General features: G+C 35.3%; 4 protein-coding genes and 1 pseudogene across 4 annotated transcripts; 3 read left to right on the top strand and 2 right to left on the bottom strand.

Annotated features, from left to right (window-relative positions):
• Positions 1–1,546: 1,546 nt before the first annotated feature.
• Positions 1,547–10,900, bottom strand: LOC111285609 (protein ARABIDILLO 1-like). The gene is made up of 14 exons (XM_022875139.2): positions 10,506–10,900; positions 10,337–10,411; positions 8,481–9,853; positions 8,079–8,237; positions 7,923–8,003; positions 7,710–7,841; positions 6,665–6,792; positions 6,343–6,430; positions 5,367–5,461; positions 4,858–4,921; positions 4,109–4,284; positions 3,647–3,874; positions 2,189–2,273; positions 1,547–2,100 (listed from the first exon to the last, which is right to left on the bottom strand). Exons 3-14 carry the CDS (start codon positions 9,831–9,833, stop codon positions 1,927–1,929), a joined length of 2,763 nt encoding a protein of 920 aa, XP_022730874.2. The 5' UTR covers positions 9,834–9,853; positions 10,337–10,411; positions 10,506–10,900; the 3' UTR covers positions 1,547–1,926.
• A 594-nt stretch (positions 10,901–11,494) lies between these two features.
• Positions 11,495–15,066, bottom strand: LOC111285629 (Transducin/WD40 repeat-like superfamily protein). The gene is made up of 6 exons (XM_089746743.1): positions 14,732–15,066; positions 13,721–14,209; positions 13,064–13,285; positions 12,896–12,965; positions 12,567–12,674; positions 11,495–12,055 (listed from the first exon to the last, which is right to left on the bottom strand). Exons 1-6 carry the CDS (start codon positions 14,846–14,848, stop codon positions 11,688–11,690), a joined length of 1,374 nt encoding a protein of 457 aa, XP_089602869.1. The 5' UTR covers positions 14,849–15,066; the 3' UTR covers positions 11,495–11,687.
• Positions 15,067–16,032: 966 nt separating this feature from the next.
• LOC111289983 (ubiquinol-cytochrome C chaperone family protein) lies at positions 16,033–18,446 on the top strand. Its single transcript, XM_022881368.2, has 7 exons — positions 16,033–16,277; positions 16,384–16,597; positions 16,720–16,886; positions 17,042–17,166; positions 17,563–17,623; positions 17,861–17,909; positions 18,057–18,446. The coding sequence occupies exons 1-7, from the start codon at positions 16,113–16,115 to the stop codon at positions 18,131–18,133; spliced, it is 858 nt and encodes a 285-aa protein (XP_022737103.2). The 5' UTR covers positions 16,033–16,112; the 3' UTR covers positions 18,134–18,446.
• An 8-nt stretch (positions 18,447–18,454) lies between these two features.
• LOC111289994 (F-box protein At5g07610-like) lies at positions 18,455–21,126 on the top strand. The gene is made up of 3 exons (XM_089746744.1): positions 18,455–18,777; positions 18,907–19,009; positions 19,460–21,126. The coding sequence occupies exon 3, from the start codon at positions 19,676–19,678 to the stop codon at positions 20,981–20,983; it is 1,308 nt and encodes a 435-aa protein (XP_089602870.1). The 5' UTR covers positions 18,455–18,777; positions 18,907–19,009; positions 19,460–19,675; the 3' UTR covers positions 20,984–21,126.
• LOC111275293 (F-box protein At5g07610-like) lies at positions 21,126–22,875 on the top strand (annotated as a pseudogene).
• Positions 22,876–22,949: the final 74 nt, after the last annotated feature.

Here is a 22,949-nt window from a genome sequence, read left to right on the forward strand (position 1 = left end):
TAACAAAAAAAATTGTGGAAAAAACTTATTACAGAGCCCGACTATTTAACCTAATTTATTGTCATTTTTAGGGTTAAGGATTTTTTTTTTGTGTAATTGGTGTTTTTCATGAGCATTTTCCATTCAACCACAAACCTTTTTTCTCTCTTTTATTTTTTTTTCCATATATTATTTTAGAGCTTTTTTTTAATACAAGGGACATTGCAGCACAAGAAATTAAGGAAAAAATAATTTAATGTGAATTCAAGTTAAAAAAAAAAAGGGAGAAAACATTTGGATTAAACTTCAAATCCTTTAAGTCAGTTTATAAAAGCTACGTGAACTTATTATGAGACGATTAGTTTAAGAGAATTTATATATATTTTTAAAAGAATTTTTTTGTGAGTATTTAATTTTAACATTTAGTTTAATATAATTATATTTTAAAAGAAAGAGATAGATTTTTAATGGTATTCAAAATTTTAGAATCATAAATTAACCTCTTTTTATGGTGTTGTAAAATTTTGAAGGAAAAAGTTACATTATTTTTAAATTTGATATTAATAAAAAATTATGAAATCATCGTTACTATTTTAAAAAATATGTCTGAAAGTGACTATAAGTCAATTATAAATTTTTATTGTTAAAATTTTTTTATATTATAATTAATGGCGCTTGGCATGAAAAATACCTTAAATAATCTTATTAATTTTTTATAAAATTATTTAATGTATTTTTGATAAAAAAATATCATAAATAATTTTTTATAAAAAATTGAATGAGATTATTTAAGGTATTTTTTGACAAAAAATACCTTAAATAATCATATAAAAAATTGATCTAGATATTTTCTAACAAAAAATGTTTTAAATAATCTTAAAAAAAATCTTATAAATAATTCTTAAAAGAAACGTCTTAAATAATCTTAAAAAAAAATCTTATAGGAACTCTAAAAATTAAGCGTTAGAGAGGGTAAAGTTGAATTGATGACCTTATGCTTAATAAGTATATGTTTTAAGCAATCGAGCTACTTTAATTTTTTAATATTTTATCTCTTAAATCTTATAAATAATGAAATATTTTTTTATATTTTATTTTTTAAATCTTATAAGTAATAAAATGGATTATTTAAGACAATATTTTTTTATTAAAAATGCTTTAAATAATATCCTTAAAAAATAGTGAAGCTTAAATCTTATAAGTAATGAAATATTTTGTATATTTTATCTCTTAAATCTTATAAGTAATGAAATGAATTATTTAAGATGATTTTTTTTTATCAAAAACGCTTTAAATAATGTTCTTTATAAACATCGAAGAGCTAAAAAAAAAAATTGAACCTACGACCTCATAACTAATATTTATATGTTTTAACTGATTGAATTATTTTAATTTTTTAATATTTTATCTTTTAAATCTTATAAGTAACTAAAAAAATTATTTAAAACGTTTTTGTCAAAATCGCTTTAAATAAAAACTCTTAAAAAATTGAAGCAAATTGGAAACCGAAAAGCAGGGCGAATTGATTAGATACTAACTACAAAATACATGTATCTAAATCCAATGATGAAAAAACACCACAAACTATATGTATATATATTAAAAGGATGATCCCTTGTGATTGTGTTATTTAGCGTTTGATGTTTTTAGGAAGAAACAGAAAGGGTGAAGGGTTATTAAAGGGAAATGAAAAAATCCTTCCTATTTTGTTACACCTCATTAATATCAGTGTAATGGAGACCTCCCTTTTATTTACTTACACAAGTGATCCAGGAGGTATGGAGGGTGACTAGTTTTGAACCTTAGTGACTAACACAACCATAAAAGACAGGTTGTCGGGGATGAGGTAGCCTGCTCCAGCCCACCTGGTTCAACTCTAGAGAAGATTGTACTTCTTGGGGGACGACAATCTATAAGTGCAGAGTTCAGCAGAAACGATCATCAGAACTATCTTGAGACTTCATGGTGGTGCTCAAGGTTTCGAAGCACAATTTTTGCAAAAATTTTGGCTTGAATAGGGGCTGTTGATGCAGCAGCAGCAGCACGTAAGACCCTTGGTGCACATGCATTTCGAAGGAGGCCTGAATGGTGCATTGCATGCCGTCCTCCAGGCATGGTAAACTGCAGGGCAAAAATTCATTAGCTGTTGATAAAAATTAAACAGATATAAACATTTTTAATAAATAGGCAAGGGATAACAGGCGCTTACTTGCAGAAGAGCAAATGCAGAACAGGACTTTAGTATAGAAGAAGGATCCCTTAGCATTCTGACAAATCTGTCAATCTCAGTTGCACTGGAGAGACAAATAAAGGAAGAAGAAATGAAACTTATTAGAATGCTGAGACGATACTGAAGGTAAGAACTGTGAAAATGAAACTCGTGAAAATTTCATTTACTGCGAAAAGGGTTGCAGGTATTAAAATCATCCTGCAAAAGACATAACATACTATCACACATTAGAGGAATGTTAACTAACTTTGCGATGCAAATCTCACTCGTATTTATGAACATGCAAGTGGAAATGCATGCTAATATTTATAACAGCTTCAACAATTTAGCACCATGAATCCAATGCTTAGAGATGGAGGTTTCTGGAACTCCTCAAACAGCTCTTTGGTATTTGCAACCATACTGACCACAGCTGTACGAGTAAGCATGCCATATAAGGAGGATCAAGACAAAACTGGTGTATGACTGACAGCCTTTTCGCTGTCATATACTTTTTTCTCCCGTTGATTCCTTTTTCCAAGCCAAAAACTTAAAGCCTTGCAAATGTGCCATCTCCACAGCCTCCCCTATTTGACTCCTTACTCTTCTTTTTCCCTTTATTTATTTATTTTAACTCATTATTCATGCAGAAGTTCAATGGCTATAAATGTATGATCAACTCAAAACTTGCCAATTGCCATGCACCAATTACAAGAATAGGTGTTACTGTCTAACTGTTGGCTTGCTAAAAGCATTTCCTAAAAAATGTTTGTAGTAGACATTGTTTCAAACAAAAGGAAAGAACAAGGTTGAAATATGTAGGTCTCACCTACAGAAATAACATTTACTACAAAAGGTTTGGGGTGGTCTGTGGATTATTAGTTTTACTATAAAGTTTGAAGTGTAGCAAGAGATGCATAAAATGCTAGATGTAAAACTTGCGGATTCAAGAGATCAGAGCTGATAAAACACAATGTTTGGCCATGGATGTTTCATCAAAAAGCCTGGTGTAGTAGTCATTAGTTACAGGTAGAAACATCAGTGTTTCCAGCATATGTACGGGGCAACATAAGTCTCACATCAACAAAGTCTGAGGTCTTAGAGTAGTTTATAAAATCCACAGGCGACCACCCTGTCAGAAATTGATTTGTCAGACCATTGTCTTCCCTATGTGTTGGTTTTCTTTGACTATCAAGAGATGGAGAAGAGGGAGAGAATGGCAAAAAGGCAGACAGAGACCACAGGAAGTGGCAAGTGGATGCAAATATCATGTTCTCTACAAGTACTGTGGATTGTGGAATGGTGTTAGAGACTTGGTTAACAAATTAAATAGATTAATCCAAAATGCAATTTGTACAAATACGAGCCGTTACTTCTTAAATCTTTACTGCCATAAATAGATATGAAATTGCCAGTTTCATCTTTAGAATATAAAATACTGCAGCCAAAAAACCAAACCTGCATCTTAGATGCCCTGCTTCTGGTATTCTTATGGCTTCTGCTATCTGTGCCAAAGCTGTGGGGACTAATGATGCAGCAGCAGCATAAAAGGTTTGTGGATCATAAAATGAGATCACAAATTCTTCAACATGTTTCAAGGCCATCCTTCCAATCCCATCTATGTTTGGAGTCTTTGGACTGCCCTGTGATGAAGGCAAAGGCCCCACTGGAACATCTGCATCTATTCTGTAAATAGATGAGCCAAGAGTTACACCTCAAAAGTAAATTTTATAACAATTTTTCTTCCAGTCAATGCCACCTATTTACCAAAGTTTAAATATGATTCTTTTCTCTTCTTATTTGATTCTCTTCAAAGCAGTCTCAAAAGGTTTCCTTAAGAGATGGTTTTGCAACAAATAAATGTGCCTCCATATGTGTGGCTGCCTATCCACGATAACTTTCAGAAATAGTTTGACATACCTCCCATCAAACATGTAAACCAAGGCTAATGCAGCCATAAAACGTGCCATTTTTGAGATCGATGAAGAGCATAGATGAACAAGGGGTTGAACTCCATCATCTAGTACTATACGGAGAGCATTATCACGATAAAAAGCCAAATTCCAGAGTGCTCCAGCAGCAGTCTCATGGACATCCTGAAAATCAAACAAATACCAAGACCTCAATTTGCAGTTGAGTTAGACAACTTATGAATTACCAAATTATCAGTCCAGAGGAATGCATGTTGAACTTTGTTAACAAAGATGCATTATTAACACATCATTTCTGATGGGAATTGTTATATTTATTTTCTACTAAAGGTCCACTCTTAAGAATGCCACTGAGATTTCATATTCATTCACATCACACAAAAAAATTGAAAAGATTTGTTGTCTAAATTGCAGGTCCAGTCTTAAGAATTGTTGTATTTTAATATACACTGTGATTAAATATTCATATCATTTATTTCAAAGTAAATTTTCAGCTTGAATTCCCCAAAAGAAGGTTTTATTCTCTAAAATCCCCATGGTGGGCAAAGCCTAACAATGATATAAACTGACCATTTAAATTAACTTTAAATTCTTAGAAATTAGGACTAATGCATTAATGCTGACAGTATATAGAGTATTGACAAAACGCTTGCAATCACAGTGAACGTAAAGAATGACATCTTAAACTAATTTTGAGAGTAACGACTCATTTGAGTAAGCCAGGAGTGAAAAACTTACTTCGATATCTGAGCGTGCCAATGCAATAAGGGGAGCTATACCACCTTGTCTTCCAATAGCAATGCTATATTAATAGAAAATACATCAAGATGTATCATAAATTGCTAAGAGATACATCCTTTAAGAAAAATTAATAATATATGTCAAAAGCCATTTATAACAAAAAAAAATTCAAAAAGAAAAAAGAGATTTGAGTCTTTCAGTTTGACATAATATTACACAACTGAAGCCTAAACAGTTGTGGATCAACATTCTGTTCAGACATGGAACAGTGAAGATGAATTAAGTGTAGAGTTTAAGGTTTACGCATATGTAATAAATGCTTCACACTATAAACAAAATAGCATGGACAAGGCCATCATCACTTGCATTTGGTTACATGAAACTATCTTGATAAAATTTACACTGTACCAAAGCAAAGAACTTATTTCACCTAAGAACTTGTTCTACAAATATTGTTGCATAAGTGAAACATTGAGCAATTACAGAAAAGAAATTTCCTTGAAAACCTGTTAGTCTCTGATACTGACAATCCCCAAAGAGCACCTGCAGCTCTTTCTTGAAGACCTTGGGAGGCACTGGAGCTAGATTGAGCCAGGGCAACCTAATCATGCAAAATCAGAATAAAATTTCAACAACCTGCAAGGAAGTTGATAGCCAAATAATATATCTTTGTGTGAAGCCACTACCGAGGTTAGGTTATCAGTTCAAGCCTGTGGGATCATAAAGTTTGTTCTTCTTCAGAGTTTGTATAAGAGGCAGTTGATAACACTAACAGAATCATCAACACAGAGACCTTCATCAACATGAATTGCTCACAATATCAAACAAAATCATCCTTAGGAATTCTGTTTCCTTCCAATTTTGACATCAGACACAATGATGTTCACCGATTTTTACATAGCTTTAGTTGATTTATAGAAAAAACCTTCAATAAACCATTGGTTCACATCAAAATTACCACTCATGAACCGAAAAGCACAATCAAAGTGGTTTATGAACATCTAAGCAGATCTTGATTTCATCGCCTTATTAAACTGAAACCCTCAGTTTTTGTTCTATCCTGGAAGCCTGATAACACTCTAATGTATCATCAGTTTAATAGAACTACAAAGAACTCCTGAACATAGCCACAATTACTTTACCATCAAGATAAATTAAAAAGTCCATGCTGCTTTCAATCAACTAAAGAATGAAAGGGGGAATAGAATGCACAATAAGTGCTATTAAAGTGATTGGTTTAGGTTCTGTAGTGAAATATGGTAAAGACCTCCAAATAGTCATAGACCAAGGGCATAGTTATAGCCAGGGGTATGATCAAATTAAGACCAAGCTAAGAAAAATTGTAGAACCATTTAAAGTTCTCCAACTAGTAATGCAAAACTTGAGATAATTGCATATTTGATCCATCAGATGTAAAATAAAGCAGAATAATAATTACTTGAAAACATGAAATAATAAGACTTAACATGCAATTCACCGTACCAGTGCCTCAATGCCACCAGCTGCTGAAATTATTTCTCGATTTTTGTCATCAAATGACAAATTCCACAAAGCACCAGCCGCTTCCTGCCTGCTTTTGATTAGATATGAGTAAATAAAATGGCAATTCCAAAGATGGGCTTATGAGTCTGGACATAGCTTAATAGATCCAATTACACTCTCTGGAAAATTTGCAGTGAAATCCCAAAAGTCAAAGTAAGCAGTAATAAATGTATGAGACATATGAGATATACTGTCATCTACTTTAGTTTCATTCTAGATGTGGCTATTATTAAACGAGGTAATATGAAGTAAAACAGATTACCTTACGCCTTCATTTTGAGAATAAGTAAGTTGCACCAATGCTTCCAGTGCGCCTGCCTCTTGCCCAATAGCAGCATTATTGCTGTTGCTATCCCCATGAGCAGCCAAATTAGCCAAGGCACGAGCAGCCTAGAGGAGAAGAAAATCTTATTTAGCCAGAAAAGTTAAGACCATCTGCTATAACAATTGTGTATGTAGAAATGTATAATTCAACTGAGCTTCTTAAACAATATACACTCAATTTATGATGAAAGTTGAAAGCAACTGAATGAGGTTCAGGACCAAGTCTTCAACATGCAAGACATCCCAAGTGCACACATATTTTACATATTTCAGAAAAAGAAACCACTAATAATTTACTACATAAAACAAACAGCAAATTCTTTTTCCACTATCCTTCTCCTGGTGAGATCAACTAATGTTAGATAAAAGCTTCATGCTTACACTTCAAATAAACTAGAGGAAAATTGCCAGCGGACAAAGAGACTAGTAGGAGTAGGGTTATTTCCACTTAAGACTGCCCATCACCAACAAGAAGGTAGAGATTGTTACTTAACAAAGGATGCTAAACAAATTTTCAATCACAACCAATCAACCAGGGACAGCATGATAATTTAAAAATTGAATATGACAATTTTCCTTGTCTTGTAATTAAAATACCTGATAAAAATTTCCTTTACATAACACATTGCTCCATATCATGTTGGATAATTATAGCGTAGAGGAAGCTATAGTCTTTATACTTTCTGAGAGAATATTAGATACATATTGCATGCTAAATGCAAAGGTAATCTGCACTTGAGAGCCTCAGTTCTAAGTTATTCAGGCACTACATCAACTTAGTATGGAAGACATGAATAGTTTTGGTCAATTCTTTAATCATCTTATAGTTCTCAGTAATGCAGATCCAAAATCTTCTCAAAGAAGCTATCTATTTATTATCATTAACAAATTATACTGATTAATAAAAAAGTAACAGAACCATCATCATCACCGAAATGATTATTGTCATTTCCTAATTTACATAAAAAGTAAACCCAAAATACCTGCTCTTGCACTCCTTCAACTTTGCAAGTTCGAGCAAGCATCACCAAAGCAAGGATGCCACCAGCCATAGCCACCTCCATGCTACATTTCTCATCGGCTCCCAAATTTGCCAGTGCTCCAGTTGCACGTTCCTCTCATTTAGCAAAGGCTCACAATTTATCTCCAACAAGATTACAAATATGTGTGGGAAGGAAAAGTTAAGAGATACATACAAGAAGTCCATCAGTGCTGGAAGGCCATTTGAATAAAAGGTCAACTAAAGCATTTATACCACCTGCTTCTGCAATGGCACCCTGAAAAAGGAACAGTTTTGAGTAAAGATAGCAATTTTGAAGATACCCTCAATAAAATTCTTCAGTTTTCAAAACCTTATGCTCATCCCCAACAGAAAGATTCCACAGCCCTCCAGCAGCCTCTTCTGCTACTAATCTGTTCATTGATTTTGCTAAATTGGCAAGGATATTGATTCCTCCATTTTCAGCAATGGCTTTTGCAACTTTTGAATCTATGGACAAGTTTGCTATACCCTGCATCCCAACAATAAAATAGGCTTGTGTCCAGTTTCTTTCCAAGCAACTCATAAAACAAAGTGGAGTATTAGATGAGAACACAGCTTCTAAAACAAAATTTTGAAGTTTAACGTTTTGACTTCAGTTGTAGTGACTTCTAAAATTGCTTATATTTTGAGAAATTATAAAGAAGGCTTTTTTTAATTTGAACATGAATAGGACTGTTATTTAATATATTCTCTTAAAGGAGACAATCCACACTTTAGCTGCTTCAGACTGAAGCCCCTCCTGGCAAGATCTTGCAAGGTTCAAAAGCAGCCGTATTCCATCTCCGCGTAAAATTGCCTCAGCTCTCTGGCAATCAACAGTAGCATTTTCATCATCAACGACTACAAAGGTTGCAACAGCAGTAGCTGCTCTTTCTTGAACTTCCTCCTGTGAACTCTGCAATAAACTGAGCAATACTGCTGCCCCTTGTGTGAGCCAAAATTCATCAAACTCTTTCAGGTTGTTTTCTGCTATACGCAAAAGTGAATGCGAAATGACCCATTCAATCCAAACAACAATCTCATCCAAGTTTTTATCTCTACTCTTTAATTTCCTGCAGTACTGCAACACATCACTAACATTTTTGGAATTGTCATCGAATAGTGAAGCGACTCCCTTGAACATGTCACCAAAAAAAGTAAGCAATATTCTGCCTTTTTGATAATGCATTGTGTTCCTGTCAACTTCACCCTCAAAAACTGGACAATTTAAGGCGAGCAATACTTTCAAATTTTGGGATGATGACAAAAATCTCATAACAGCACTAAGATTTACATCAGTTCTAGAAACATCTAATCCCGCCAAGTGAGGCAATCTACTCCAAACTTGTGCCACAGACCCCCATTTAAGGTTTCTAGTCCCAGCAACTGATAAAAATTTAATGGAACTTAAGTTTCCAAGAGCCACTTCATCAATGTTGTCAGATTCCACAAGCCCAACATCCTTTAACTGCCTACAGTGCTTAGCCAAAGCATTTATGGCATCTCCATTAACTTCTCTAATACCTGACATCCAAAGCCTCCTCAACCTTGGGCAGCAATATGCAAGTGCTTTGATTGCATCACTGCTGATTCGCTCGCAAGCATCTGGACCAAGATGGACACTCTCAAGCATCTCATGTCTTGCTGCTATCACTGAAAGTGCGGCATCAGTAATGTCCCGACAGAAATCACCACTTATTTCTCGAAGTGCCCTCGCTTGGAGACTAACAATTGCATCTGCTGAGCCTGCTGCATGAAATTTAAGTCTCTGGAGATTCTTGCATCGTGAGGAGAGTGAGATTGCAGCTGCAGTGTCAAATTTGTGAGAACGGAGGTCCAATGAGCCCCATAAGCAGGGCAAAGAACCTAAGAGCCTAAATGCTCGACAAGTTGATGCCAAACTAGCTCGATCTCGATAATTTAAATAAGAAAAGAGTTGAATAACTGTATCATCAGGCAAGGTTGTCCAATCAACTGCACAAATAGTAGCACAATTCAAACATCCACTATCCAGGGTCTCCGAACTAATATTTGTCTGATCTTTTTCCTTACTATGTGAACATTTCTGCCTCACTCTCCTACTCATATCCTACAAGTTTTTGAGCTCTGCAAAGGAAGAAGTAATATGACAAAATCACAGTGATCACTCAATAAAAACTCCAAATTCTCAAGAAAAAAAAAAAAAAAAAAAAACTAGCTTGAACACAAGTAATCTTTCAAATTAAAAATCCAAAAAAGAATTTCAATAAACAGAAAAACTACAGACCCAATAAAGAAAAACCTCAAATTTCAAGTTACATATTACAAACAATTGCATTTTCCCAAGAACTATAAAATACACAATGAACATGATGATCAATCTTGAATTTGAGTAAAAAAACATCTAATCAAACAAGCTTCATTTTCCCCCACCTCAAAACTACAGAACCCCATTAATAAAGACTCCTCAAATTTAATCAACATTCAATCAAACAAGCATCATTTTGTCAATTCCCAGACACCCGGGAAGTCAATTCTCCAAAAAGTCAATAACCCCAGTGCAGAAAGAAAAAATATCAAAGTTTACATATAAAGAAGCAATGAATGTACCTTCAAGGCAGCAGAAGATTGGTGCAAAGAAAGATTCTTCGAAACTTAGGAGCTTAACATATATGGGGTAAAACCCTGTGGCAGTTAAAAAGTAAAAACATCAGTTAAAGACAACAAAAAAGGAAAAAAAAGTCACTTGTAAACAAGCTGTTTCTGCCTCTGTTACTACTTTTTTCTTTGACGGTCGCAAATCAGGTCAAGATAGGTCATCAGTGCTTGGTGTTCTAGACTGCATGGTGGGTTTTCTTTTTTTCTTTCTTTTCTTCTGCCCCTGAATTTGCTTCTTTGATTCTTTTAGCACTAACAATAGCTTTGTGGTGTTTTCACATCTGTGTGTTGGAAAATTTTAGAGAGTTTAGTAACACTGCCAAGTCCATTGTGTTGCGTCAAAAGGTTAAACATGCCTTTCTTAGTGACAAAAACGTTAGTTTTATAGGGACTAATCGAGCTCAATGAGGTTGAAAGTTGCTTTGAGTTAGAATTCAGGTGATGGCAGATGTTGAAACTTCCATACTTTCTCTAGAGATTCAGCAAAGGTTAAACAGTTTTGTACACTTTCCATGTGAATAACAAAAATGTTTATCAGCCTTACTAGTTTAGCCTTACAATTAAAAGGTTGATTTAAACTTTACCATAATTGCCTTGTGGGAATGGGTTACTTCAGTAATTCACAAAATAGGAGAAGGAAAATATTGCTCAAGTTTGATATATGATCAATGTGATGACCTCATAATAGGCTTTTTGTACTATGATTTGTGACCATTTTATAGACAAGATTATGAGAATTACATAGGGTTTTTTAAATCTGTTTTGATGGTGATTTACAGTTTTTACAGATGAATATTATCCCATACGAATCAAAGTCGATGCAAGTATGAACTTCAAATTTTAATATCTGTAATTTTTTTTATTGACATTCCTTCTATCTTCGTCCTTGACACAGTCAGCCGAAAAGCTCTTCCTGGTAATTTATAGGTAGGTTGAAACAAAGAAGTGATAAGATAATAAAGAATTCAAAAATAAAACAAACACACATTTGAAAGATATTGTCGTCTTAAGTGGTGAACACATTTCCTGCAGCAAATCGAGCATATGCTATACTTGAATCTGGTATCTGTTTACAAGTTTCCTTCTTTTCCTACAACAATGAACAAAATGGGAAAAAAATGCCACGATACAAGGATTTTCATAACTTGATAAAACTGTCATTGAAGTCTCAAATGCACAAGAACATATTACAACAGTGAGAGTGAGTGAGTGAAATAGGGGCTGATAGAAAAACACTAAAGTTGCCTATTTATACATTTTATGTTTCTCTAAGTAACAAGCCAAATTGATAGAGAAAATTGCTTCAGTCATCTGAGCTATAGTCACTAGATTCCGGCAGTAGAGGCACAGCAGCACAGCAGAATGACTCCTTGTCTTTGAGTAGAAGACAGCTCCCATCTGAATTCCATTTCAAATCAGTTATAGAAAATTGCGGTAGTGGATTACTTACACAGTATGCACCAGAAGGGGTCCACATATACAAATGAGAGCTTCCAGTGCAAAGAACAAGGCGAGTGCATATTGGATCCCAAGCTGCTGCACGAATAGGATCCTTTTGCACCAAGATGGCAGCTAACTCTAAATGGCGTATGTCCCAGATCCAGAGAGCAGTCGGCATGCTATCATTGCGGGTACAAATATACTGGCTATCATTGCTCCATGAAAGAAGGCCTAGAAAAGAAATTCATTTGGTTGGTGACAGCATTAAAGGGAGGAAAATTAAAGTTAATTTGGTCAACTTATTCTAATTAGTTTGTTGAGTAGCTTAGTACAACCCTAAACTGGTGAGTGTCAATAAGCATGATTGATCCCAAGAAAAATAACTTGAAACCAATCATCATGTCCGCTAAGAATACATCTTCTAACAGCCCTAATATGGCCATGGCAATGGCCATGCTAGTTGATGACCATCACTACGGTCATTCATCTAAAAGATTGATTCATCCAGTGTTAGAGGTAACATAAAAAGGAGATAGATTATTTCCGACTTCAACAGGATTTATCAGATAAAAATCAGAACCAGCTGGACTTAATGGTACTGCAAGAGCAGCACGTCAATATTATAAGTACAGCATTCTGCATTCTTTGCACTCAGATATTGTGCCACTTCAATATATGGTATGGAACACACAAAACTTTGAATCAATCTACATCAGTTTGGTAAACATGGATGCTGACTTACCAATTCCTTGTTTAGGGTTAGGTTTGTCTGCCGGAGGCTTCTGGAAAGGCAAAGTAATGGCTACTTCTACAACCTCATATCTAACTTTGAAGTGTCCTTCTGGAGCATCTGCTAGCAGTAAATATGAACCCAATTAAATATGAAAGGCTGAAATTTGCATATTGAGTAAGGACTGGAAAAGACATGCATGCAAAAGCATTTGAGCCTAATAAATTGAATACAAAAGCACAAAGCAGTCAGGTCCTACAAGTTGAGCACAAGTATCAATCATTACATCAAATAAAAAACAAAAATCATTAATCAGAGATATAATTCCTAATCATTCTTACCAGAGCCTCTCATAAAATCATCGTCCAAACATAATTCAGACATATCAAGTTGCAGCGGTTCATCCACCTCCTGGCAATATAAGAAACAAACTTAATAGATGCTTCTGACAGATTGAATCATATCATAACAAGAAGCAATGCAAAAAAATAACAAGGAAAACGACTTACCTTAAAAACTGCAGCACAACAAGGAACACGGACAGTTGATAGGTGCATAAACTCAGCAAAAGTTTTCCAAGTAAGGTGATTTAGAACTCGCAGCATCTGATCATAACTACCCACGGCAAGAAACTGGCCACAGGGAGACCATGAAACACTTTTTACTCCCAATCCACTTTCATATGCTTGATACTTAAAGAGACACCTTCCATCTGGAGAATATATTAGAACCTGTATCAAATTGCATAAGGAACCACAAGCTCTTTAACATCTGACTATATCACTTGAACCAAAAAAGTAAAGTAAACAAAAGTAAACACATGCTTATACATGGGTAAAACCATAAACATAACTATGTGGTGATAGACGGCTAATTAGACACAACTGTCAGGACCATTTTAGTTCTGATATGGCAATATCTTAAAGTAAGAAACCATTTCCACCAGCAAAATAGAAAAACCTACCATTCAAAAGAAACTTGTAGTTTATCTTACTCTTTTTCTTGTGATTCCCTTCACTCTGTGCTAAGCTTGATACAGACAATTTAAGTAAAAAAGGGGTAAAAGAACAGGAAATTGAGTTCTTCCAATATATACATGGTATATTAATTTGTTAAAAAAACACGGCCATTTGATGACAGACAAAGGGAATCATAAGTTCACATACTTTGTATTCAAGAGGAGAATCCCATATCACTATTGCACTGTCATCCGGTGACCATTGAATATCAGCCAAATCCAACGTGTCAACAGCAAAAACACCCATTATCTCCCAAGAGTGGCAAGGCAGCAGATTTATGTAGTCCTTACAATCACGCCTTGTGCAAATTGCAGCAAACTTTCCATCTTGGGTAAATGAAACTCCCTTGGAAGCATGCTTTGGCCATTGTACATGAACACAAGCAGTGTTCACTAAAGACCAAACCGTTAATCGCAGCTGAAACTCCGAGGTGGTCAGTATGTGACGACTGTCTGGGCTCCATCTTGCATAAGCAATACCAGCGGGACCTTCATCAATTTTGCATGTCCATTCAGGTTGGGTGAGTGACCATGCCTGTATCATCGGTCTTTTATAAAGACCACAAAGAATGTATTCGGAATCAAGTGCCCATTCAATATAGCTTATCTTATCCAAGCAAGAAAACAACTGCACAACCTGCACCAATTTAAACCAAATTAAAATTTTACCATTTAGAAACACAAGAAATGCATGCTGTGAACCTCAAAAATGACCTTTCCATAAAGCTCATCCCCATCCATTGATTTTCTAATGCTTCAATAAATTCCTAATCAAAGACATGAGCCCAAAGATAGAAGATCGATTTGCAAGAGTGTTTCAATGGGAAAAGATAAAATTTTACTAAAAAAGTTTGGGATTTTAAAGAATACATCAAACTCTTTACCATTCTCCAGAAAAACAAAACATAAGACACACCTTTTTGCTTGATCTAAAAGAATGAAACTATACAAATCAAACAGGAAAACATTAATGCATAAATCTGATTGCTTTGGTAAAGCAACTTTATCAATTCTTAATAAATGTAGTTTAATTAAATACAAAAAGATCTAATCAGAAACTAAAATTTGAATCTTCGTTTACAATTCATTCAACACAGGAAAATCAAAACAAATCCAAAAAGAAACGAAAAATGTTTGAATTGGAAGCGAAAAAAAGTACCTTGAAGGAGAGTGTATCACGAATCACGAGACGGTAATCAACGGCAACCGCGATGTAACGAGCATTCGGAGAAAAACAGCAGGGACCCGTTTGTTTATAAGCTTCGGTGAACTCCATTTCCCTTTTCTTCTAAGAAAACAAGTCTAAAGATTTCTCACAGATTTGAAAAGATCAAATTCAATGCCGACAAAATCTCAGCTTCGTTGTTTTTTCCATTTGAAAAAAAAAAAAAAGAGTGAAAATTTGGTTGGAAGAGTGAAGGTAGTTTAAATTTTGAAGTGGATTTCACTTTTCAGTTTTGTTTCATTACAGACAAGAAGACAGGCTTTTTGACTGTGAAAAAAGGGTATAACATTTTTTTTCCTTGAAAATTGGAAAATGGAAGGCCGGCTCGGGTCCTGGATGGCCGGATCGGATATGACCCATTGGTTTTTCATGGGCTTTTTTGTTTTGATTCAGAGTAGGCCCAAAATTAGAAATAGACTTTGGTTTTTCACGGCATGCTGATGACCCAATATTTTTCTTGGGCTTTTATGTTTTATTTTAGAATAGGCCCAAAATTCATATAAACTTTGGTTTTCATGGCCTAATCGGATATGATCCATTGATTTTTATGGCTTTTAGGTTTTATTTCATAAATAGGCCCAAAATTGAATATAAACTTCAGTATTACATGGCATGATCGGATATAACCCATTGATTTTTCATGGGCTTTTGGTTTTATTTCAGAAATAGGCCCCAAATTGAGTACAAAATTTCGGTTTTTCATGGTTGGATCGGATATGACCCATTGATTTTTTAATGGGCTTTTAGGGTTTTTTAGAAATAGGTCCAAAATTGGAAAAAAACTTCAAATTTTCATGGCCGGATCCAATATGACCCGTTGATTTTTATGGGCTTCTAGGTTTTATTTCAGAATAGCCCAAATTGGAAATAAACTTCGATTTTTCATGGCCGGATCGAATATGACCCATTGATTTTTATGGGCTTTTAGGTTTTGTTTCAAAAATAGGACCAAAATTAGAAATAAACTTCGATTATTCATGGCCAGATCGGATATGACCCATTATTTTTTATGGGCTTTTAGGTTTTGTTTCTGAAATAGACCCAAAATTGGAAATAAATTTCGATTTTTCATGGCCTGATTGGGATAGCCCATAGGTTTTTATTGGCTTTTAGGTTTTATTTCTGAAATAGACCCAAGATTGAAAATAAACTTTCGGGTTGGGCCCATTTTTTATTGGCGACGTGGATAAATCGGGCTGGCATTGAGATCGTTATGCACCGCAAGATTTACCGACTTTTCAAGTGTCGTTGACTTGGGAAGGGTTTAGGGCTTTGAGAGCTGAAGCAACAGCTCCATTGGTCTGAAAAGAAAAAGATGTTACCTCGATGGAGCAGAGCTTTAACGCATCTCTCAAAGCTACGCTCACTCAACTCCATAGAATTGGGGAAGGATTTTAGTATGATTCGTTGCCAAAGCTATGCAGCTGTGGCGCTTGCTTCAGCTGATTCCCTCAACAAATCTTTCCCTGCCAAATCGAGGGTAATTTAGTTTCTTGAAGAACTACCCAATTCGAGTTTATACGAATATGAGTCTCCAAATTCTTGTTTTTGGGTCGCTGATGGTGTGGGTGGTTTTTTTTTAACAGGTAAATTTGGATAAAATGTTTTGGTCTAAGCCTTGTTCATTGGCCTTGGCCCCAGACTCTCCCCTCAGAGTGGAAGACCCAAAGTATGAGGGCATCAAGCGTATGATTCTCAAGATGATGCTGTTCTATAGTAAACAAAGCAAGTCCATTCGAGGGGCAAATGTGATATATAGGCGTATACTTTCTCAAGTTGATAAACCTGCCATATATGAAGGTCTGTCAGTGTCTGCTTTTTGTATGAGCTTTTGTTGAGTTTCGTGATTTTCTTTATTGACTGTCATAATAGAATTGGTTTCGTGATTGATGTAAATTAAAACCCATATCTTTGTTTTGCAGTATTTAATTTGGAGAAGACCTTCAAAATGACATTTTCCCTGCTTGTCCTTCATATGTGGCTCTGCTTACGCCGCCTGAAAGCTGAAGGAAAAGACGGTGTTGAATTAGGACAGTACGTTTATGAGATCTACAATCATGATGTTGAGCTTCGAGTGTCTAAAGCTGGGGTATGTCATCTGCATAAGAATTATTTCAATTTAGATACGATGCTATTGATGATGATATCATTTGAAGCTTTATTAGTTTGTAGATGAGAATGCAAATGTATTTCTTTGGTTTGAATAGTCCTTTGCGGATGGTATTATTATTATTGAAATGACAGGTTAACTTACTTTTGACGAAATGGATGAAAGAATTGGAGAAGATATTCTATGGAAATATCGTTGCTTATGATGCTGCCTTGCTTCCAGAGGCTACACAGGAGGAGCTAACAGACGTTATATGGAGGTAAGATCTTCATCAGAACTTGATCCAGGCAGTTTTTTTAAAATTTCTCATGGTAGTCCTCAATGCAACTCGTCTTACTAATTGTATGTCCATGCATGGATGGTCAATTTTATTTAATAATTGTTATGCATACTATTTAGAATTATACTAGTGGGATGTAATTTTTTATATTGGAACTTGGTGGCCTGTAGCTAAAACTTTGTTTGATGGCAATGAAATTGTGATGTAAGAATTAATCTTGGTCTCCTGGGTTAGTTTGGCTGGTGCTATAAAGTTGTAGCTGTTCTCTACCTGTCAAAGCTTTATCTAACCCAATCTTACTTGCATCACCGATTGGGAAATATCTTGGACAATGCATTTGCTCCTCATGTTCAACATTGGTTTGACATTTTGCAGGAATGTCTTTTCTGATGATGGTACGTCCAAGCTAGATGCTGCTGCATTGCGTACAGTCCAGGCATGTTCTCATCTTTTCTTTTGCCATTGTAATTAACAGCCATGTAGGATGTGCTGTTGGTTCATTTTACTTCTGAAGTACTTTCTTTAGTTCCTTTTTGAAATGACAATATATCCATATTTTGACATGTTGGAGAAGAGTCACTATGATCATAACATGAAAAACAGTATGAACAACCATAAGTTTGTGTCGAGTTGAACGCATAGCATGACTGAGCTTTTACACTTTTGTCTGCAGGCAATGGCAAGGTATGTTCGTCGTGAAGTCAGTTGCCTCTCATTAACCGGTAGGCTATGTTTTGTCAATCCAACTAACTCATGATTGTTTTGGTTATTTATTGGGGACTTGGGGTTTCTGATCTTTGAAAAAGGCCCAGTAGAGATTTTTTATCCAATGTCTTACACTAACCTAAATTTTGGCATTTGATATGCAGATAAAGAAGCCATGTTTTCTGGGAACTTTATGTTCACCTCATTGGAGAATAGCTCACCTGATTCATTGAAAAGGTAGAAAGAGGGAAGAAGCTGAAGTGAGGATTCAAGTTTCCAAGAGTTGCTTTTATCTTAGGCAAAAGTGAGGAAAAGAGAGGGAAAAAAAATTAGAAGAAAGAAATAATGGTGGCTCATGCTAATCTATGCTTGTAAATGGCTTGCTATCACAATTAAAGTAACTATTTTGCCAGCTTTTATTTATTTCATATTGGAAGAAGTTGATGGAGCAAGAAATTGATGTATTCATTTGTAGCATTGATTGCAAATTATGCAGCAAAGTATGATTGTAATACAGTTTGTATTTAATACTAATTATTTTTTCTATGCCAAAATGTAGCAGATATTTGTCTGTGGGTCAAATAAAAAAAATGGAATTCTTGCTTTTTTGATCTGAGAAGCTAGTACAACACTGTAGCAGGTGACAAGAGCTTCAAAGGTTATCATATCTGGAGGATGCTGATAGGAGGGGATGTGAGGGATGCAAAGGAAGAAAAGTCTTGTTAGCAATTGTGATGAAACAGAAACGCCGAATCATCTTGCCACTTGAGTTGGCTCCTTTTGTTAGCTTTCTCTTACCAGTAATGGTAATGGAAACGATAAAAAAAAAAAAAACCCAACTTAAGAAGTTCCTCTTATGCTTAAAAATGGCTTATTCACCTGCAGGTATGACCTTGCCCTCCCTAGATAATTCCTGCATTTTATTGGCAACTGCCTCAACACATCTTGCTTTATCAATGGAAGTGCTTAAAGTATTCATTGTTGGCTACTGATCAGAATCTATATCCTTGTTAGATAACATGGAGTGAAAGATGCTTTTCTCAAGTTATTGTAGCCTGCTTTGTCAATGATCTTGGTTGCTGCTTTTCTCAGGGAGTGACTTGTTTTATTTGCTTAGGTAATAGGTATCATCTAACAGCACAAATGCATTTCCATTTCTTTAATTATTCAACATGAAGCTCATTGAAGATACCAATAGCTACAATTTATTGATCTGCTAAGCCTGTTTATACTGTTACATTGTCCTTTGGTTTAAAGGTTTGCAAAGGACGGTACAAAATAAAAGACAAGAATACTAAAAAAGCCATTAAATATGTTCCTATAGTTTTATTATAATCAAATAAATTCTTATTATTTGATTTATATTCAAATAAGTATTTTATTTCAAATGAAAATTTTATTTATGTTAAAGGGTTTTAGGTAAAAATTAAAGATTAATGGCTGATTTGAATACAAATTAAAGATTAAAGACTTGTTTGAATACGAATTAAAATTTAAAGGTTTATTTGCTTATTTATTTAAATAAAATGATAAAATTCGGTTTTTTTTTTTTTTTGTATTGTTGTAGCCAAAGTCAAAGCTGCTTGTCACTCATTGGAAAAGTGGGAAATCTTGAGAGTTCAACAGTTTGTTTGGCATGAAAAAGAGCAGGCAAGTCTTTGAATTTTGTATGAAAAAAGTTGAATGATAAAGAGTGGTTGGGAATCATCTGCAGCTGTCTTACTCTGCAATCTTCCTAGAAAGAACTGAAACAAAAGAAGCTGAACCTCTATATATATAATATATGTGTATATATATGTACATGTTAGAACAAGTCCAAACAGAAACGAAGCACAAGACAGCCATCTCAATTTCTCAAACCAAAATGCATTCCACCAAGAGAACCAGGCCAGCCTCTTCAAATTCTTATCAAATTTTATCATTGTCATCATCATCAGCTGATATGATAGCCAGTAATGATGACATATTAACTCTAATCCTTCTTTTCCTACCTCTAAAATCCCTCCTCAAATTCAAGATCGTATCAAAACACTGGCTTTCTCTCGTTACCCATCCCAGGTTTTCTCCTAAACACAATTCCAGAACCATCTCAGGTCTCTTTGTGCACCGTCTTTCAGGCAAAACTAAAGCAGAATATGACTTCATCAATCTTAGTTCCAATCCTTCTCGTGCTCCCTTTCGGTCCCTCACTTTTGTTGATGATCCATCAGGGATCAGAATCTTGCAATCTTGTAACGGCCTGATGTTGTGCTGTAGCATTCGTGCTGATCATCCAGAGACAAACTATTACATTTACAATCCTACTACAAAGCAATACACAGTACTTCCAGGACTAGGTCCTGGACCACGTGGCAGGTCTTCAAGGAATATTTTTGGTGTCAGTTTAGCTTTTGATCCTTCAAAGTCACCTCATTACAAAGTAATTAGCATTAGGAATTGTGATGCTGATTTGCCATATCATTATCAGATAGAGATTTACGTGCCGACAACAGGCTGGAGGCCTTCAGGTTGTACTTTCATAGCACCAAGTAATGTGCAATTCAAAAATGGTGTTTTCTGGAATAGTGCTATTCACTGGCTAAGTGACTGGGGAGATTCACTATACTTTGGTGTCGAAGAAGAGCAAATCAGAGATATGCCAATGCCCTCTGTCAATGAAGATGTGCTGGTACATAGATATTTTGGAGAATCTGGAGGTCATTTATATCTTGTTGAAGTTTATGGTTCCGATAATTTGCAGTTTGACGTGTATGAGATGAAGAGAGACTACTCTGGTTGGTTGGTGAAGTACAAAGTTGATCTTAATCCCATTGCAGCAGCATTTCCTGAGATGGCTAGGGGCTATGTTGATCCAATAGGCTTGCATTCTTATGCATTTTCAATACTCTGTATTGTTCATGAAGAAACTGATGAGGACACATTTTTGGTGCTGCACTTACCTAACAAAGCCATAAGGTATAATTTCAAGGACAGTAGTTTTAAAAAGCTTTATGATTTTGCTCCACGTCGTACTAGAGTTGGGGGTTATATTTCATTTGAACTTCAATGTTTTGATGCTTATCGATTCATTAAGAGCTTTGCTAGCGTCTGATTATCTATGTTGGAAAATTTTGGAGTCCAATTATTTTTTTCTGCTACAATTTTTTCTTGTGTTTGGTTTGGCTCCATATTTGGGAAAATGTAACCAGTAATTGGCGTTTGATTAGTAAAATATAGACAATATTTGATTGTCTATGTTGTTCAGGTATATTGACATGAAAGTGCTAAACATGTTCTGAGACAATTTAACAAGGTTTCCCTTGAAACCAGGCCAGACCAGGGGCCAAATATTGCAAAGCAATACTTTAATTAGTCAAATATTAGAGAAGATTTGAGTCCAAAATTTCTAGCCAGAGAAAACATTGGTAATGAGGCAGATGGGTGCCTAGCTATCAAAGAAAATTTGTTGAATCAAAAGGGCCTCCATTGAGCCAAATGAAACTCATGGAAGTTTACCCATTTTCATTTTAACTCGCTTGCTGAAATTTATGCCGGTTTTTCATGTAAGAATCTCCTGGTCAAAGGATTAAAGATGCTGATGCTGTGAATGGTGAGGCTTTTTTTTTTTTTAAGGCATGCCAAGGTTCTATGTGATCTTCCACGTAAGAATTGCTTGGCAATTGCAGAACAACTTCCAATGGCTTTTCTCGTATTATTAATTTTCTAAACAACCCCACAAGAATCCAAGCCAGAGACAGCATATAAAAGAAACGATCTTCCGAAGATATTATTCTCATTAACATTCTTGTTCATCTTCGGGAAAAACTCTCCTGAGATTCAGAAACATGTCAAAAACACTTGCTTTCTCTGATTTCTAGCCTCTACTTCTCTCGTTGCCTTAATGTGAGCTCAAAATTTCCCTCTGCCCTCTTCTTGCGGATTTCACCTTCTTCAAACAAGCCCAAATATTACTTACTCTGGCTAGATGGAAAGCCGGTCCGCGGTCCATTTCTTATCTGTCACTTTGTTGACGACTCAGCAGGCATCAGGATTTTACAATCTTGCAATGGCTTCATGTTGTGCAGCAGCAACAGCCGCAACTACTACTTATACAATCCCGCAACCAACCAATACACTACCCTTCCCAAGCCTGGTAACAGAATTCCGAACTCTATTTTTGGTGTTATTTTAGCTTATGATCCTTCAAAATCGCTCCATTACATAGTTGTTTTTGTTAGGAGTTCAAAAACATCTCATCTTTATCAGTTGGAAATATACTCATCTGAAACTCAACTTTGGAGTTTCTCTAATGAAATTCCCAAAGTTAATTACAGTGAACAAGTCTATCGTTGTGGTTCCATTCATTGGATGACCAACTCCGGAGCTTTGCTATGTTTTGATGTTGATCAAGAAAGATTTCAAGAGATTCTAATGCCAGAAATTCCTGATGATTGGAACCAAGAGGCCAAGTGCGGATACTTTGAAGAGCTTGGAGGCCGCCTGGCTAGCATAGCACCAGGCAGTTTGATGTTTATGAGATGGAAAAAGACTTTTCTAGGTGGTTTTGAAGTATCGAGTAATGCACTTATATAGGCAAATCCAGAGATGACTCATTTCAATTCTCACCCATCAGTTTGGGATCACCGAGGGTTGTACAACGTTTGAATGTGATGACGCTTATCCCTACATTGAAACTTTCGCTATTGTATGAAATAAGGCTTTGCATTTTGACTAGCAAATATGTCAAGTACAACTTTAAATCAATTTCACAAACTATATGAAATTCAGAATGAAGAAAATGTTTCCATTAAATGGATAGTGTAGGAGAAACACTTTTTCCACAAAAAGTCCAAGATGCTTGTGGGAGATGGTGTTCGTTTTCCGGTGTCTGCGGCACTTATTTTGCTGTGGTATTCAAGGATCCAAGCTTGGATGCAAAATGAAAAAGTGGGCGTTCCTAAAAGGAAAAATATTGGAGGGCAAAAGCTGAGACAAATTTGTTAAAGTTGATTAGATATGTAATGACTAATTGTCTAGTTTACATCATTAAAGCTGTGATGCAAGCTGGCAAAACATTA

The sequence above is a fragment of the Durio zibethinus genome, chromosome 17 (assembly GCF_047325235.1).
Source record: "Durio zibethinus cultivar Kanyao isolate XHJ-2024 chromosome 17, ASM4732523v1, whole genome shotgun sequence".
Lineage (NCBI taxonomy): Eukaryota > Viridiplantae > Streptophyta > Magnoliopsida > Malvales > Malvaceae > Durio > Durio zibethinus.

Bases quoted from the DNA above. Each gene is read 5' to 3' on its own strand.
- LOC111285609 (XM_022875139.2), bottom strand. From the start codon at position 9,833: ATGAGTAGGAGAGTGAGGCAGAAATGTTCACATAGTAAGGAAAAAGAT. The intron at 8,238-8,480 runs GTGTGGATTGTC...GTTGGGATGCAG, and splicing joins TTCAGTCTGAAGCAGCTAAA to GGTATAGCAAACTTGTCCAT. The intron at 2,101-2,188 runs GTAAGCGCCTGT...TTTGCCCTGCAG, and splicing joins CTGCATTTGCTCTTCTGCAA to TTTACCATGCCTGGAGGACG.
- LOC111285629 (XM_089746743.1), bottom strand. From the start codon at position 14,848: ATGGAGTTCACCGAAGCTTATAAACAAACGGGTCCCTGCTGTTTTTCT. The intron at 14,210-14,731 runs GTACTTTTTTTC...AAATTGGTGCAG, and splicing joins GTGATACACTCTCCTTCAAG to GTTGTGCAGTTGTTTTCTTG. The intron at 12,056-12,566 runs GTAAGTCAGCAT...TTTCTTTTCTAG, and splicing joins TAACCCTAAACAAGGAATTG to GCCTTCTTTCATGGAGCAAT.
- LOC111289983 (XM_022881368.2), top strand. From the start codon at position 16,113: ATGTTACCTCGATGGAGCAGAGCTTTAACGCATCTCTCAAAGCTACGC. The intron at 16,887-17,041 runs GTATGTCATCTG...TTGAAATGACAG, and splicing joins TTCGAGTGTCTAAAGCTGGG to GTTAACTTACTTTTGACGAA. The intron at 17,624-17,860 runs GCATGTTCTCAT...TTTTGTCTGCAG, and splicing joins CTGCATTGCGTACAGTCCAG to GCAATGGCAAGGTATGTTCG.
- LOC111289994 (XM_089746744.1), top strand. From the start codon at position 19,676: ATGTGTATATATATGTACATGTTAGAACAAGTCCAAACAGAAACGAAG.